We start from the raw sequence: 13,553 nt of genomic DNA, 5'->3' as shown, positions 1-13,553 counted from the left end.
ATACTTTAACATATATGTACATAGACCAATACCCTTATCCTTATATATTAATATATTTACATATGTACATGCTTATATTATAACCGCTCTATATAGCTATAGCCTCCTTTCCTCTATTTCCTTCTATTTTCCTCCTGGCCCACTATCATGTTCATCCTGCAATCAGCTCTCAGTAATTCCTCTGTTACTTTACCATTGATCACACCCCAGCAGGCATTCTACACCTTCCTGGCCATTGATTTTAGATCCCTGTTGTTCCCTGTCCTAGAGTTTGGTGGCCTCCTGCTCCCTTCTCCTGCCCCCCACCCCCACCAACATCTCCTCCTCTCCCATGTCCCCCTCCCCTCTCCCCAGGACCATCAGTCCAGTTGCTTTCTCCTTTGGATTGTTTATCCTGCATATCTTATATAAACATATAAAAATAAATTAAAAATTAAGTGACAATTTTAAATAAATAATAAGGGGATATATCTTGAACCCTATAATTAGTTCCAGGAAAAGTGGTTGTGTTTGTGTGTTGTGTGTTCAGTATATAGTACAAAGCAATGCAGTGAATTATTTAAGATGATTCTTCTATCCATTGCCTTTGTTACTACCTTAAAACCAAAAAAACCCAAATTCACTGCCATCAAGTCAATGCTGAGTCATAGCAAACCTATAGGGCAGAGGAGGTCTGCCCTTCTGGGTTTCTGGGACATCAAGTGTTATGGGGAGTAGGAAACCCCATCTTTTGCCTGAGGAGCATCTAGTGTTTTTGAACATCTGACCTTGTGGATGAAAGCCCAACATGTACCCGCTGAGTCAGAACTGCCTGGATGGCAACTAACAACTGATTTTTCTTGTCAAACATTTCCTGGTCTTGTTCTATTCATTATTTTTTCTATGAAACTCAGGGCCTTTTGACAGCTCGCCTACCAACTCTAGTGTGTATAGTAACTACCTTCTCTGCTCAGCACCTTGACAAGTAACTGCACTCTCCTAAAGCTACTTCTGGAAGATTTCAGCCCATCTTAGAGGTGACAGATGTTATACAATGCAACTTTCTGAGATGTCAATCATTGTTGGCATTCAGTTACTCTTTGTTCTAGACAATATTATAATCTTTAGAAATAAAATGGTCTGAAATAAAACCAACTTGGCCACAAACTACAGATGACTCAGACAGGTAACTGTGCATGCCTCTTCTGCCTCCTTGCCTGCAATTGCTAAGGATCGCATAAACTGAGGGAGTAATACTGTAGAGTTAAGAGTTTTCTACAGTGAGGAAGAAAATAAAAGCCTTCTTCTCTATGAAATGTTACTTTTTGGATAAAAACTAAACTTCCAAGAGTATCAAAATAAGCAGAATTCTAAGAAATAGTCTCCCTTAAGCTCACTTGTTTATTAACCTGACTATTCACATTTAAATTCTCTTTTTAAGTACATGTACTTTTATTAACTATACATATATTAGTTTAACTAAATTATATTGCTGGCACTAATATGTCTTATGACTATTCATAAAATAAAACACCAAATCAGCACTCACTGTGGGCCAGTCAGTGCTGACTTACAGCAACCCCATCACACAGCTCCTCCACAGAACTCCCTACGAGAGTTTCTGAGACTGTAACTGTTATAGGAATAGACAGCCCTGCATTTCTCCCGTGGAGTGGCTACTGGTTTGAACAGCTGACCTTGCTGTTAGCATCTGGTCGTGTTACCATGGCGCCATCAAGACAACTTCAAGATTTATTTTTGTTGATGGCTATCATTATTTTCTCTAAATCTGCCTTCAGGTAAAAAATTAGGACATTTGTTATCCACTGGAATTTTTGACACACCAAGAATACATTTGGGAGACTCAAGATCATTCAACATCTTTCTGCTCAACAGAGTGATGCTCAACGAGCCTGGGGGGCACTGTTGGGTAAGCAGAGGACTGCAAGCCACAGATCTGCACTTTCACCTACCAGCATTGCCATAGGAGCAACTTGAGGCTATTTGCTCACTGAAAGCTATAGAGCCTCAGAAACCCTATGTACAGTTGCAATCAGTCATAATCAACTTGATGGCAGTAGGTTTGGTTTTTGACTTACAAGTAAACTCAGTAAAGGTTTAAGCTTCCTGATTCTGCTGAAATTAAACATCAAAAATAAAACAAAGAAGTAAAAGAGAGCCAAACTCAAGTCGTGGTTCTGCAGTCACCCTCAGAAAGGTATACTACAGCCACATGCCATTTAATCCTCAGTTGGCTATGTTTTCTCCCATTTCCAGCGAGGTAGAAACAAGTTTTTCACTCATCCAATTACCAGGTTGTGCACATCTTCATTGATTCATGCATGAACCATTCCTCGGTGCTTGGACGCCTGGGACAAGGCATTGGGTTAGGCCGTGGATCTAGTTTCTATAAAGAAAGATAATCCCCACCTCTCCTTTTATTAGTAAAGACAGATGAAAACATAGGTAACTAAGAGACATTGAGATAAATACTATAATCAAGACCCATGTAGACTACATTAAAATCTAAGGAGTAAACAAACTGTAGATTTGCACTGAAAGCAGTCAGCAGACAAAATAAAGGGTTCATTGAACCCTGATTTAAATTTCAGCTGCTTCAAGAATTTTTTTTCTTTCCCTTTGATTAAACTGGGATTTGCAAACTGATGTAATTCTTCGTTATACTTATTTTTAAAAAAAATACCATATAATCTTGCTACTCTTTGAAGGAGGAAAATTAAGATTAGAGGGACTATGCTCTTCTTTTATCCAGGGAATTGATATTCCAACTAACTGATTTCCCTCCAGTCCCCTGGAGTCAGGGATGATTTTCCAAAGGAAATAGATCACAGCTGTAGTCTAACATAGAAAATGCCTTGATCTCAAACAGCTGGCTCTTGCTCTCCCCTGAGACCCGGAAGAAAAGGCGGAATATGCCAGTTCTCAAGGCAGGTCAAGGAGACAGACACTTCCTTTGGCCTTCCCTGTCTCTTGTGCTTCTTCTCCTCATTTTTCACCCGAATAAGGCCTTTGACGATGTGGGTCATACTGAGCGCCGGACATGGCTCCTCTGAGGATGTGCTTTGTCCCAGCACTGACCAATGTGAATTAAACAACTCGCTGGGGGTTCAGCACCATGTTTTGGAGATGTGCTTTCGTTGAATATGGAATTCCCAATAAGGGGTCACTCCATATCCTGGTTGCTGCAGAGCCAAACATCGTCTACGAAGGAAACTCTGCTTCTAAGCAAAATAACCCTTATTTATTTTGCTGGGCTGATTTCATAGAATTCTAATGTGTCTTTCACCTCATAGACAAAGTTCTGGAATACCAGTTTCTACAGGCAAGCAACCTACCATTGCATATTTTCCAAGGGGTGACCACTGACAACATTTTCACCAGGTCAAAAAAATGATGAAATAAAAAAGAAGAAAGCCACTTTTATGCAATAATGATTTATTCTCTTTTTCCTTTTTAAAATTCTTTTTTTGAAGAGTGAAACTGTCCTTTGTGTTCCATAGTGAATTTTAGAAGGAGATAGCATTCTTAAAATTCCTACATGGGAAAATAAAACTATCCTAGCTTCTGGCACCTTGTCTAGAGGATTAAGTATGATAAGGGTTAACATATGTGCTCATTAAAATCTAGCCAAATATTTCATTGTTTTCAAATCAATGGAATCAACTTTGTTCAAAGGCATATCAGTGTAAGAAAAAATAAATTGCTTGATAATCCACAATGATCTGATTCCTGTTTTTTACATATGGAGATGATGTGGTTCTTTGGGGGGAAGTATAACTTGTATACCTATCCATAGGCCTAATACTTATTAGAGAGGTCTACTTTTGAAAGGAAAATTTTTAAAAAACATATCAGAAATAGTCTCTCATTTTGAGCCCACTTTATCTGAGATGGTATGCTGAATATGAAAGTGACTATGATAAATATTTTTACATATTTACATTTTTATCCGATGAAGTAAGACATTCCCTTTTGTCAAAAGAGAATAGGTTTTGAGGGTCATAAACTCACCCTTGGCCAATAGTGAGATTAAAAGTCACCCTCAGAAATAGTGATTTCTGATATGTTTAAATGTATAAGCCAATTCCTTTCCATTATTACACAGAGTAAAGGGTTATTTCAATCCTTTTAAAATTTATAAGATATGCATTGATAATTAACTATACAGAAGAGTCAAAGGACAATATAAGCTTATTGTGCAGAGTTCTTTGACTTTTATAAGCAGCCAAAATCTACATTTCAGTAATAGGAGGAACATTAGTACCAAATTATGCTACCCAGTGTCCCTTGCTTCAAACATGAGTGAACCCAAGGTGCCTGAGTAAGGACACGGTCTCTCTTAGTGCACCCAGCACCCAAACAGAGAGGAGACAGTCAGTTTTGTAACCTTTCTACGGTTCTGACACAAGTGAGTCACACTGTGGATTTCATTATATGGAAATGCTTAGGTTTCTAAAACTGCTAGTTGAACCAATTGCTTGTATATTACTATTTTTATACTTGCTATAATTAAGAGTGAATGAATTTATGTCTAAAGAGGATAAATGAATAAAGATGACATTGGTTCAAATAATTTTGTTGCGAATGTGAATAATCAATTCACTTATTAAATTATGAGCTAAATTTCAGCAGTGTTAGTACAAAAGTTGGCTCAAATACCTATGAAGAGTAAGTTAGTTTCTTAGAAAGAGCAGGACATATATCCTCTCATACCCCAGAAAGACACACTATAATCTTACTCTGCTAAATGAGAAACAGGAACTAAAAGAGTCACTATGTCATTTTTTTGTCTCAAGTGTTTTTTCATGAATTACTCAATTTTAATTTCATACTTTTTCTTTTTTAGCTTTGAGGGAACTGTATAAAATGTGCTGCTGTTTAACTCTGTCAAAAGTACTTATTATGAAAAAAATACTTAAAATTTTTATAATATTTTTTACACGAAGAGTAAGATGATCAGGGATAAATGCATTGTCACCAACAGGGCTCCTCCTTGATCATTAAAACTATTAAGGAATGATAATCCTTAAATATTAGCTTCTGATTCAGAGAAGCATTTTGAACTGTTAGCATTTCCCATCCCCAAGTGAAGCCTGTTTTTTATTTGTTTGTTTGTTTTAATTGTAACAATTCAAATGTCATGCTAATGTCACCAGAGGGCCCACAACAAAGAGCAATATAAGATGTGTGGTCATTACTGTGCATGAGACTATTTCAACTTCCTTGTTTTTGCTTAACATTCTTCATCTTTCCTTTTGCAAAATTATTGAGAAAAATTCCATCGTTATATAAAAATAATGGAATCCAGGAACAGGAATGGGAGTGGAGACACCAGGAGGGTAGTGGGAAGGTGGGAAGAGCCGGGGATGAAGGGGGATGCATCGCAATGATGGACACCTGAGCACATCCCCCACCAGGGAGATGAACAACCGAAAGCACGGGGAAGGGAGACAGCAGCAGTGTAAGATATGAAAACAATGATAATTTATTATTTATCAAGGGGTTGCAAGGTGGGAGGCGGCAGAAGGAGGACACCAAGGGCTCAATAGAAAGTAAATGTGGCAACATATACACAAATGTACTTGATATAATTGATGTATGGACTGTTATAAGAGCTGTAAGAGCTCCCAATAAAATGAACTTTTAATTCAAAACAAATCTAGTATCATCCAGGTAACTTACATCTATAATACAATTTCTTATAGACTGTGTGACCATGACAGTAACAGTCAAGAAATCAAATGATGTATTATTTCGGGCAAATCTACTGTGAATTATTTTTTTTAAGTGTTAAAACAGTGAAGATGTCACTTTAAAATCTAAGATGAGCTTCAACCAAATTGTGATGATTTTCATAGTCTCATACACATGAAAACCTGGAGCACGGGGTTTCACCTGATTGGTGCCTTTGAATGAGGGTGTTGATGAAGAATATAGATCACGCCATGGACTACCAGAAGAACCAGCAACTTTGTTTTGAAAGGACAGCAAGAGTGCTCCTTAGAAATGAGACTGGCAATATTTCATTTTAGGTACTTGGGGCATTTTTTCAGTCCTTGGAAGACATCGTGTTTAGTAGAGAGTGAATCAGTGAAATACAGGAAGATTATTAAGTAGATGGGTTGACACAGTGGCTGCAACAATTAGTTCAAGTACAGCAAGGATTGTGAAGATGGCACAGGACTGGACAGTATTTTTCTCCCCATGTACCCGGGGTTGCTATGAGGCAACACTGACTGTTGCACCCAACAACAACAACAACAACAACAACAACAACAACTATAACAACAACCGTCTGTTCTTCAGATGAAGATGTCAAAGCTTTGATGATTTGCCAAGGTCTAAAGAGAAAATCAGTTAAATAATGACTTAAAATGGAAATAGAGTTTGCTTTCTTTAAAGACAAGTATATTGCTCATAAGGAACCCTGGTGCTGCAGTGATTAAGTGCTCAACTGCTAACTGAAAAGGTCAAACACATCAGCCGTTATGTGAGAAAAGTTGTAGCCAACTGTTTCCATGAAGATGTACAATCTTGGAAACCCAATGGAACAATTTGACCCTGTCTCCTAAGGTGGCTGTGCATGAGAATCAACTTGACAGTTGTGGTTTTGGATTTAGAGGCTACTAGTTGTTCTCTACCTTTTAAGAAATGAGTTTTATGTTTTAGAGATAGCTGACTAAAATTTGAAAATTTTAGTTTATATATGCATCTTAATTAAGAAAAATTTAAAGTACCTTGGTTATTGAAGTTGTGTTCTATTAGTTAAATGTAGTTCATAAAAACTTATCATTGTTACAATCTCAGCTATTTACTTAGTACAAAAGAGTAATACACTAAAGATTAATTAAGAAATGATATATACTTTGTGCTCTTAAAAATATGATAGCATACGGAGAGCCTTGTCTTCTGAAAACAAAACGAAACAAAACAAAACATACTATCGACAAAAACAAAAACTTTCCCTTCAGACTCCCAAATCAATAAAGTAGATCTTTCCTAAGATTACCTGTTTCTTTTTAGTGGATTGAAATGTGCTCCATTAAGTTTTGGTTAGAGTCAAGCTTTATGATCTATTTATCATGCAAACAAAGTCAAATTATATCTCTAAAAATATAAGTAAAACTTCAGTTAAGTGACTGGCCAACTCTTCCCACCAGAAAAATATCAGCCTTCATGGTTCACCATGTATATAGTGGGAGTAATGATGAACCATGTCAACTTTGTGCTCAGAGGCAAAGTGAGATTTATCTTGCTTCACATTTCTTGGTGAATTGGACATCTTGGTAACTTCAGAAAAAGTTTACAAGTAGTCTATCCATCGATTGGTAACTGGTTTGTTCCGGTTTTGCCAGGGCCATTATTTAATCTGCCCAAGACTTAATGTAAGCAGTCTCTGGATGCTTGAAAAATGTTTCTAGATAATTTGCTTATAACTGAATCTCCCCATAGTGAAGCTACAACTCGAAAGGAAATTCATACCCAAACTAGAAGAAAAGAGCCACAGAGATGATGATCAAATTTCCCTCTTTTGTCCTTTCCTTGCCATGGCGTAGAGCACAGTCAGACTCTCCGAGACGCTCACTATGTTTGATAAACTAATCCACTGGGAAAATCCTGCCATCTTTTGAAAACATTTATGATGTACTTTTGATTGAAGTTTCAAAGAAATTTTTCACAGTATATTGCAGCATGGAGTGTGTTAAGTTTTCTGTTTTCATTTGTATATGTTATTTCAACTGCAGGAATGTCAATGTTTACAGTTTTTCCCAGAAAATACTGCTAGAAAGCATCTTCTGAGTACACAGGTCTTGAGAAAGAGGCCCCTACATGCTGTGGGATTGTTTGAAAATGAAACGCAGAAAGATAGTGGCACACTATGAAGGTCCATGTGTTTTCCTTTACTTTCTTTTCAATAAACAAATCTACCCTCTTCTCCTTTCGGAAAGGAAGAGGGAGCAGTCAGGAATGCGCCTCGTCTGCACTCTAAACTAAGCTCCTTCCATTTGACTCATCCACTGGGCTTTTAACCTACTGAGGATTTATCTTCTGAGTACTTTACTTGGAATTCCAGGTCTAAATTTTTTAAAAGATGATAAATCAAACTGAATTTGGGATGTTGAGGTAAATATGTAGGATCGATGCTGACAATGGAGCTTTACATCATGCCTTATTTTCAAGATGTCATTTGACATCATTTCTGAAAAACACAAACAGCTGGATTACAAAACTCATGGGAAAGACAGACTTCTGACCCCGAGGTTAAGAGTGTGTTTCGGTACTGCTGGGCATTGTAAGATTTTCCTTGTTTTCTTTCTGATAATTGCATCCTTTACACTTTAGTAATGTTCAAGCTCAAGTCTTTTATCTAGGCTAAATCAAGAGGAAAGACATTGTTCAGGTTTCATTCATATCTACTGTTTCACCAAAGCAATCATAGAAATAAAATGAGCCATCCTCCTGTAATCATAGCACATACTACACTTCCTGGAAAGATTAAAAGACTTTTCTCCATGATTACAAGGAAATCTTATAATCTGGCTTAAAAAGGAAAAGTCTCTTAACCGTAAAAGTGCATCTTTTTCTACTCTTCTCTGCCCTTCTCATGAGATGACACTGTCTCTTGCATGTCAATTGCAGAGGTGCAAACTGAAATTGTTAACGGTAAGCATATCTGGTGCCAAGAACCGAACAGACAAAGCAGGGAGAGAGGGCCTGTGGCTCACTCACCCAAATCAGAACACTGGACCACTCGAAGATGGCATTGGCAGCGGAAGGGGCACACTGGTATCAAGGGGTCCACTGAAGGAAGCTCAGGAGTAGGCTTCTCATCTGGGCTGAACCCAGAAGCCTCATCTTCTAGCATAAAGTCAAATAAGCCTCTCTGTTGAAATGGTCCTGCCCAGGACACTTGGGCCAGCAGGAGCAGGACAATGGTTGTCTTCATGACTTATCGCATCTATTTTCACAAAGCAGGTTACCTAGGAAAGAAATGAAAGATTTAGGAAAAAGAAGGTTGCCTGTCCCACAACGGAGCAAGAAAAATGCAATGAAAAAATTCTTACTTTCATTTGTTATTAGAAAGCAGGGCATTGAAAATATATTTAAAAACTGTTAAGCGTATTGCAGACTTAATTGCTCAGATATTTACTTATGAACCAAAGTTGGAATTTTATTTACATCTACTTTTTAAAAAAATTATTGTGCGTCTGAATTCAGAAAATATACTGTACTTCACATCGTTTGCAAAATTACCATGGTGGACTTTTCAATGTTCACTCAACACATCATGCCAAAGTGAAAAAATGTTTTGGTCTATATCCTCGATGAGAGAGCTCCATTTTTTACTTTAAGAAAGTCAAACTCATCTCTCCAAAACAAACTCACAGTGTTTGAGTTGATTCCAACTCAGAGCTACGCAGTAGGAGGGAATAGAACTGCCCATAGGGCTTCCAAGTTTGTATGTCTGTATAGAGGTGGAGTGCTAGATCGTTCTCCCTCAGAGTGGGTTCAAACAGCCAACCTTCCAGTTAGCAGCCACATGCTTTCACCACTGCACCACCAGGACTCCTAGCTCCTCTCTCCATCCATCTGTAATGACCTTCCTAGAGGCCCTTCTCATCACTCCCTGAACTGTTGAAGAGCTTCCAGCTAATCCCTGTATTAAACATTCTCTCTTCCCTGGGTCCTTTTCTACTCTGCTGCCTACTGATCTTCAAACTAGATGTCATCAGCTTAATCATCTGTTGAAAACTATTAATTAGCTTCCAGTGGCTTGTCATCAATTCTATATTTCCTCGTGTGACTTATAGCAATTGGCTGCCCACTTACATTTGTAGCCACATTTCTAAATATCTAGATCTATTTTCTTACCACTTGAATCTTAATGCCCCAAACTAATTGCCATCAAAAACACCTACCTTGTAAGAGTGTTGTAAAGAATAAGTGAGTTAATGGGTTCCTTTCTCAAATCCCTCACTTATTCAGGTGAAGAGGCTGCTTTCTCCCTCTTCTGGGCTTCCAAAGAAAGTCGTTCTTACCTCTTTTAAAGGACTTATCAGATATTGTCATTTGTTTTGTACGTCTGGTCTGTACTCTTCCAGGGCGGGTCTTACTATTTCACACCCGGCATTTGAACCTTGCATAACATTTTGCATAAAAGATTGGCTCCATTGGTCATCACTTTATTAACAATAAACTGTATTCAATATGTTACAAGCTACTAACCAATCTTTTCTTTTTATCCAAAAACTAAACAGCACTATATTTTGAAAACTTCAGTTCCTGGAAAAATAACTTTATTGGACACCTAAACCTAATACAAAAACAAACGAACATATTTTTTAAAAAGTGAGTCCATTGTCTGGTTTCTCAAATTAAACTTTTCCTTTTAAATAAGAAGCAAAAACTATAGGAGTTGGCATCAAAAGTTCATGAAGAAAATGGAATTGAAAGATAATGGAATTTTTTCAGTACGTTTTTGAAGTTACTTCATCTATGGGGAAAAGCTAATAGCTTTTTATATGACTGCTCTGGTTTTATGAGCCAGGCTATTTTGTAAAAAGAAAACAAAAACAAAACAACAATGCTCCAATCACTGCTTTGATAGATTCACATAGTATGCATTCCTGCATTCCACAGGCCGAAAAATCAACCATTCTATATTATTGATTTACTTAGCTAAAGTGAACATGGTACTTTCTCAATGAATGTGAATCCCAGAAATAAGCTGATGATGTAAAACAGAACTGGTCTATTGTTAAGAAGATGCATTTAAAATTTATTTTCCAACAGTTCTTACTATTCCCAAAACATTTTAGACATGGCTTGCCTTCATGTGTATTATCTCTATTTATGATAAATGCATGATTCTATACTGAAGCTGTTCATTTGTAACTATCACTAAATTGCTATTCTAACTCACCATCAAATTGTAACATATACCAAAAAAATAACTTAAAATATTTGCATACCCTAATCTTATGTGTTTTCTAGATCCACTAGAGATAAAAGGGACTATTATTTTTTAGTTTTTAATATTTTTGGTCTGTTTATACTTACTACCAAATGAAATGTAAGGCATCACATACAGAAGACAGACTTTTCATTTAAAAAGCACCATATGGATCAGATCACTGTTCACACAAGCACTTTAAATTCAATATCAAGTTTTCTCTAGGAACCCCTTCCCCCAAGTGACTGCATTGCTCTTTAAGAAGAGAGCCTATTGTTTTCGCCTGGCAGGATTTACTTGAATTGGACTTGAGTATGGGTTTCTGTCTGTTTCACATTAAAATGCAATTTTTGCAGCTTACCACAAGTTTTCTGGGTTTGCATATTTAATGTCATAATTTTAGAAGAAAAATGAAGCAAAGTTATTGCATATTTAATAAATAGCAACAAGAGTTAATGCAGATGCCACTTTTTGATCTTGTCTCTTAAGTATAAAGTGCCTATTTCTCTAACATCCCCCGAAAGAAATAATCAAGCATATCTTAGAGTAATATGATCATTAATATTTCCTTCCCTTCATTAAAATATTGCAAATTCTCTGCACAATATCCTTCATGGTAAAGCTGAATACAGAGACACTTAGTAGTCAATAATTTATTTTATATTATGTCCACTTACGGTTTGGGGGTGTGTGTGTGTGTGTGTGTGCATGCATTTTACCTGTAATGTCCGGAGGGGAAAAAGAAGCTCTACAAATTTCTCCAGGGAATAACTTCTTTTCAATTAGTGTCTCAATATTTCAAATCTCAGTCCCTTTAGACAATATACGTTTGTTTCTCATAATAATAATTCCTTGAATCCATTACTTCTTAACACATCAGAAAAGCAAGCAAGCAACCAATAGTAAATCGTCATGTAGAAACTAAGGCATCACTTATCAGTATATATATTTTAAAATTTCATTGAATTTATTTGAACCATTCTCAAAACATATTGCTGTTTCACAAAAAGCTGTTGCCAATATTATACATTTTTATTAAAAAATAAAATGACTTTAGTTCTTTAAATGTACTGTCTCACTTGCCATCAACATTTTTATGATGTTTTTTACATTTTTGGAGTGAGTTTCAAAGTTAAAAAAAAGAAACTTCAGGGGATAGGTGATGCTATCAGCAAAGAAGCATTAATACCCCCCACTAGTGGGTAAAACATTAACAAAGCAATAACCAAAACATTATCAACAAATGTGGCATTTATCCATAAATTGAGTCTCCTATAGGAGGCATTTGGTTCTTTTTTCCACCCTCCTGGTCCAAGTAGCAAGAGGAAAAAAAACCACAGGTATTTCTGTAACTGGGAGCCCACTTACCCAGTGGTCATCCTGTAACCCTGCCTTACAATTAGAAAGAAAAATAACCCACATCTTCATCTCCACGAGAGTGCATCTTACAATAAAACTTCACTTGCATTGGAAAATTGGCATGGGATACATTTACGTTTAAGGAATCTGCTGCTGTGAGAAGATTAATATTCGGCATATATATTTTTTATATTTATGTCCACTTATCTGGTAATAATGTTTTACGCTTTTCTAGGGATGCAGAAATAACAGACTTATTTAGTGAATCACCAGAATTCACTCCTCTGGGATTTTAAAAGTCCTTCAACCGGACAAGAATTCAGGAAGGAAAGAAATCATTAAATAAATAATCGAGCTACAAATAATATGCTAGCCTAGGACACTTCTTTGCTAACACTTCCTCAAGAATTTAACATTTCATTAGGACAAATGCAGAATATATCAATGTAGATAGCCAGGGGATTAGGTTACGTTTCTTTCAATAAATACCCTTGTAAGAACAGAAAAGGATAAAAAAAATCAATTAACACAAGGCATTCAATCATTTTACCAAATCATTCATTTGTTTTCAAGTTAAACTTTTTTCTTCAATGCTGCATAAAGGTTATTAAAAATTTAGTACAATTTTTCTTTTCTTTTTTTTCCCCCCTCACGAAATAATTCTCTTTACTCTCAACTTGACTGAAGTTTTATTAGTCTGCAGCAGACTTCAGGACAATTATTGAAAAGCATACCTTTTAATCCGGGGATTTGCCACAGGAGCCCTCAAAGCTGAGATGTAATTACACTAAATATTCAGCCCCAGAACAAGAGTTTGCAGGTGTGGACAGGAGGAGGGGGTAGGTGCTGCTCTGTGACTGTCACTGGGGTGAGAAGCTCCTGCTTCTACTCCATAGCACAGTTAAAAAGTAAGGTTTCCCTCAGTGAACACAATCCGGCTGACACCCACATTAGATCATATGGTAATGATATGTCTCTTGTATGGAAGCCAGAAACTTTATCGGCCCGTTTTCCCGCCCCTTTTGCTTTATTCCTTTTGCATCTGTTTAAGATTCTCAACTGCTTATGTAGTGCACTGGAACGACTTGCCTTGAAGTGTGTCATATTTTGTTGATTCATTCCCTTAAAATACTTTAAACTAAAGGGTTTGCTGCCCCACCCCCACCTCCACTCCACTCCTTTGATTCTTGTTAGTAAGTAACATTTATCATCCATCCCAAAGAACATGTTTCCTTTCTTC

General features: G+C 36.8%; 1 protein-coding gene across 2 annotated transcripts in view; it reads right to left on the bottom strand.

Moving 5' to 3' along the window:
- Positions 1-13,254, bottom strand: part of DCN (decorin) — a 46,713-nt gene extending 33,459 nt beyond the window's left edge. The window contains exons 1-2 of one of the 2 annotated variants that reach the window (XM_004700399.3): positions 13,048-13,254; positions 8,731-8,981 (exon numbers count right to left, since the gene is read on the bottom strand). In XM_004700399.3, the coding sequence (XP_004700456.1) occupies positions 8,731-8,947 (217 nt within the window). In that variant the 5' untranslated portion in view covers positions 8,948-8,981; positions 13,048-13,254. Of the gene's footprint in view, positions 1-8,730; positions 8,982-9,920; positions 10,026-13,047 lie in introns of those variants that run through there. The other variant, XM_045290563.1, reaches the window with a different exon arrangement.
- Positions 13,255-13,553: the final 299 nt, after the last annotated feature.

The sequence above is a fragment of the Echinops telfairi genome, unplaced genomic scaffold, assembly GCF_000313985.2.
Source record: "Echinops telfairi isolate 266 unplaced genomic scaffold, ASM31398v2 ScPeMD7_2;HRSCAF=8, whole genome shotgun sequence".
Classification (NCBI taxonomy): Eukaryota; Metazoa; Chordata; class Mammalia; order Afrosoricida; family Tenrecidae; genus Echinops; species Echinops telfairi.
This window is presented reverse-complemented; position numbering and strand designations above follow the sequence as displayed.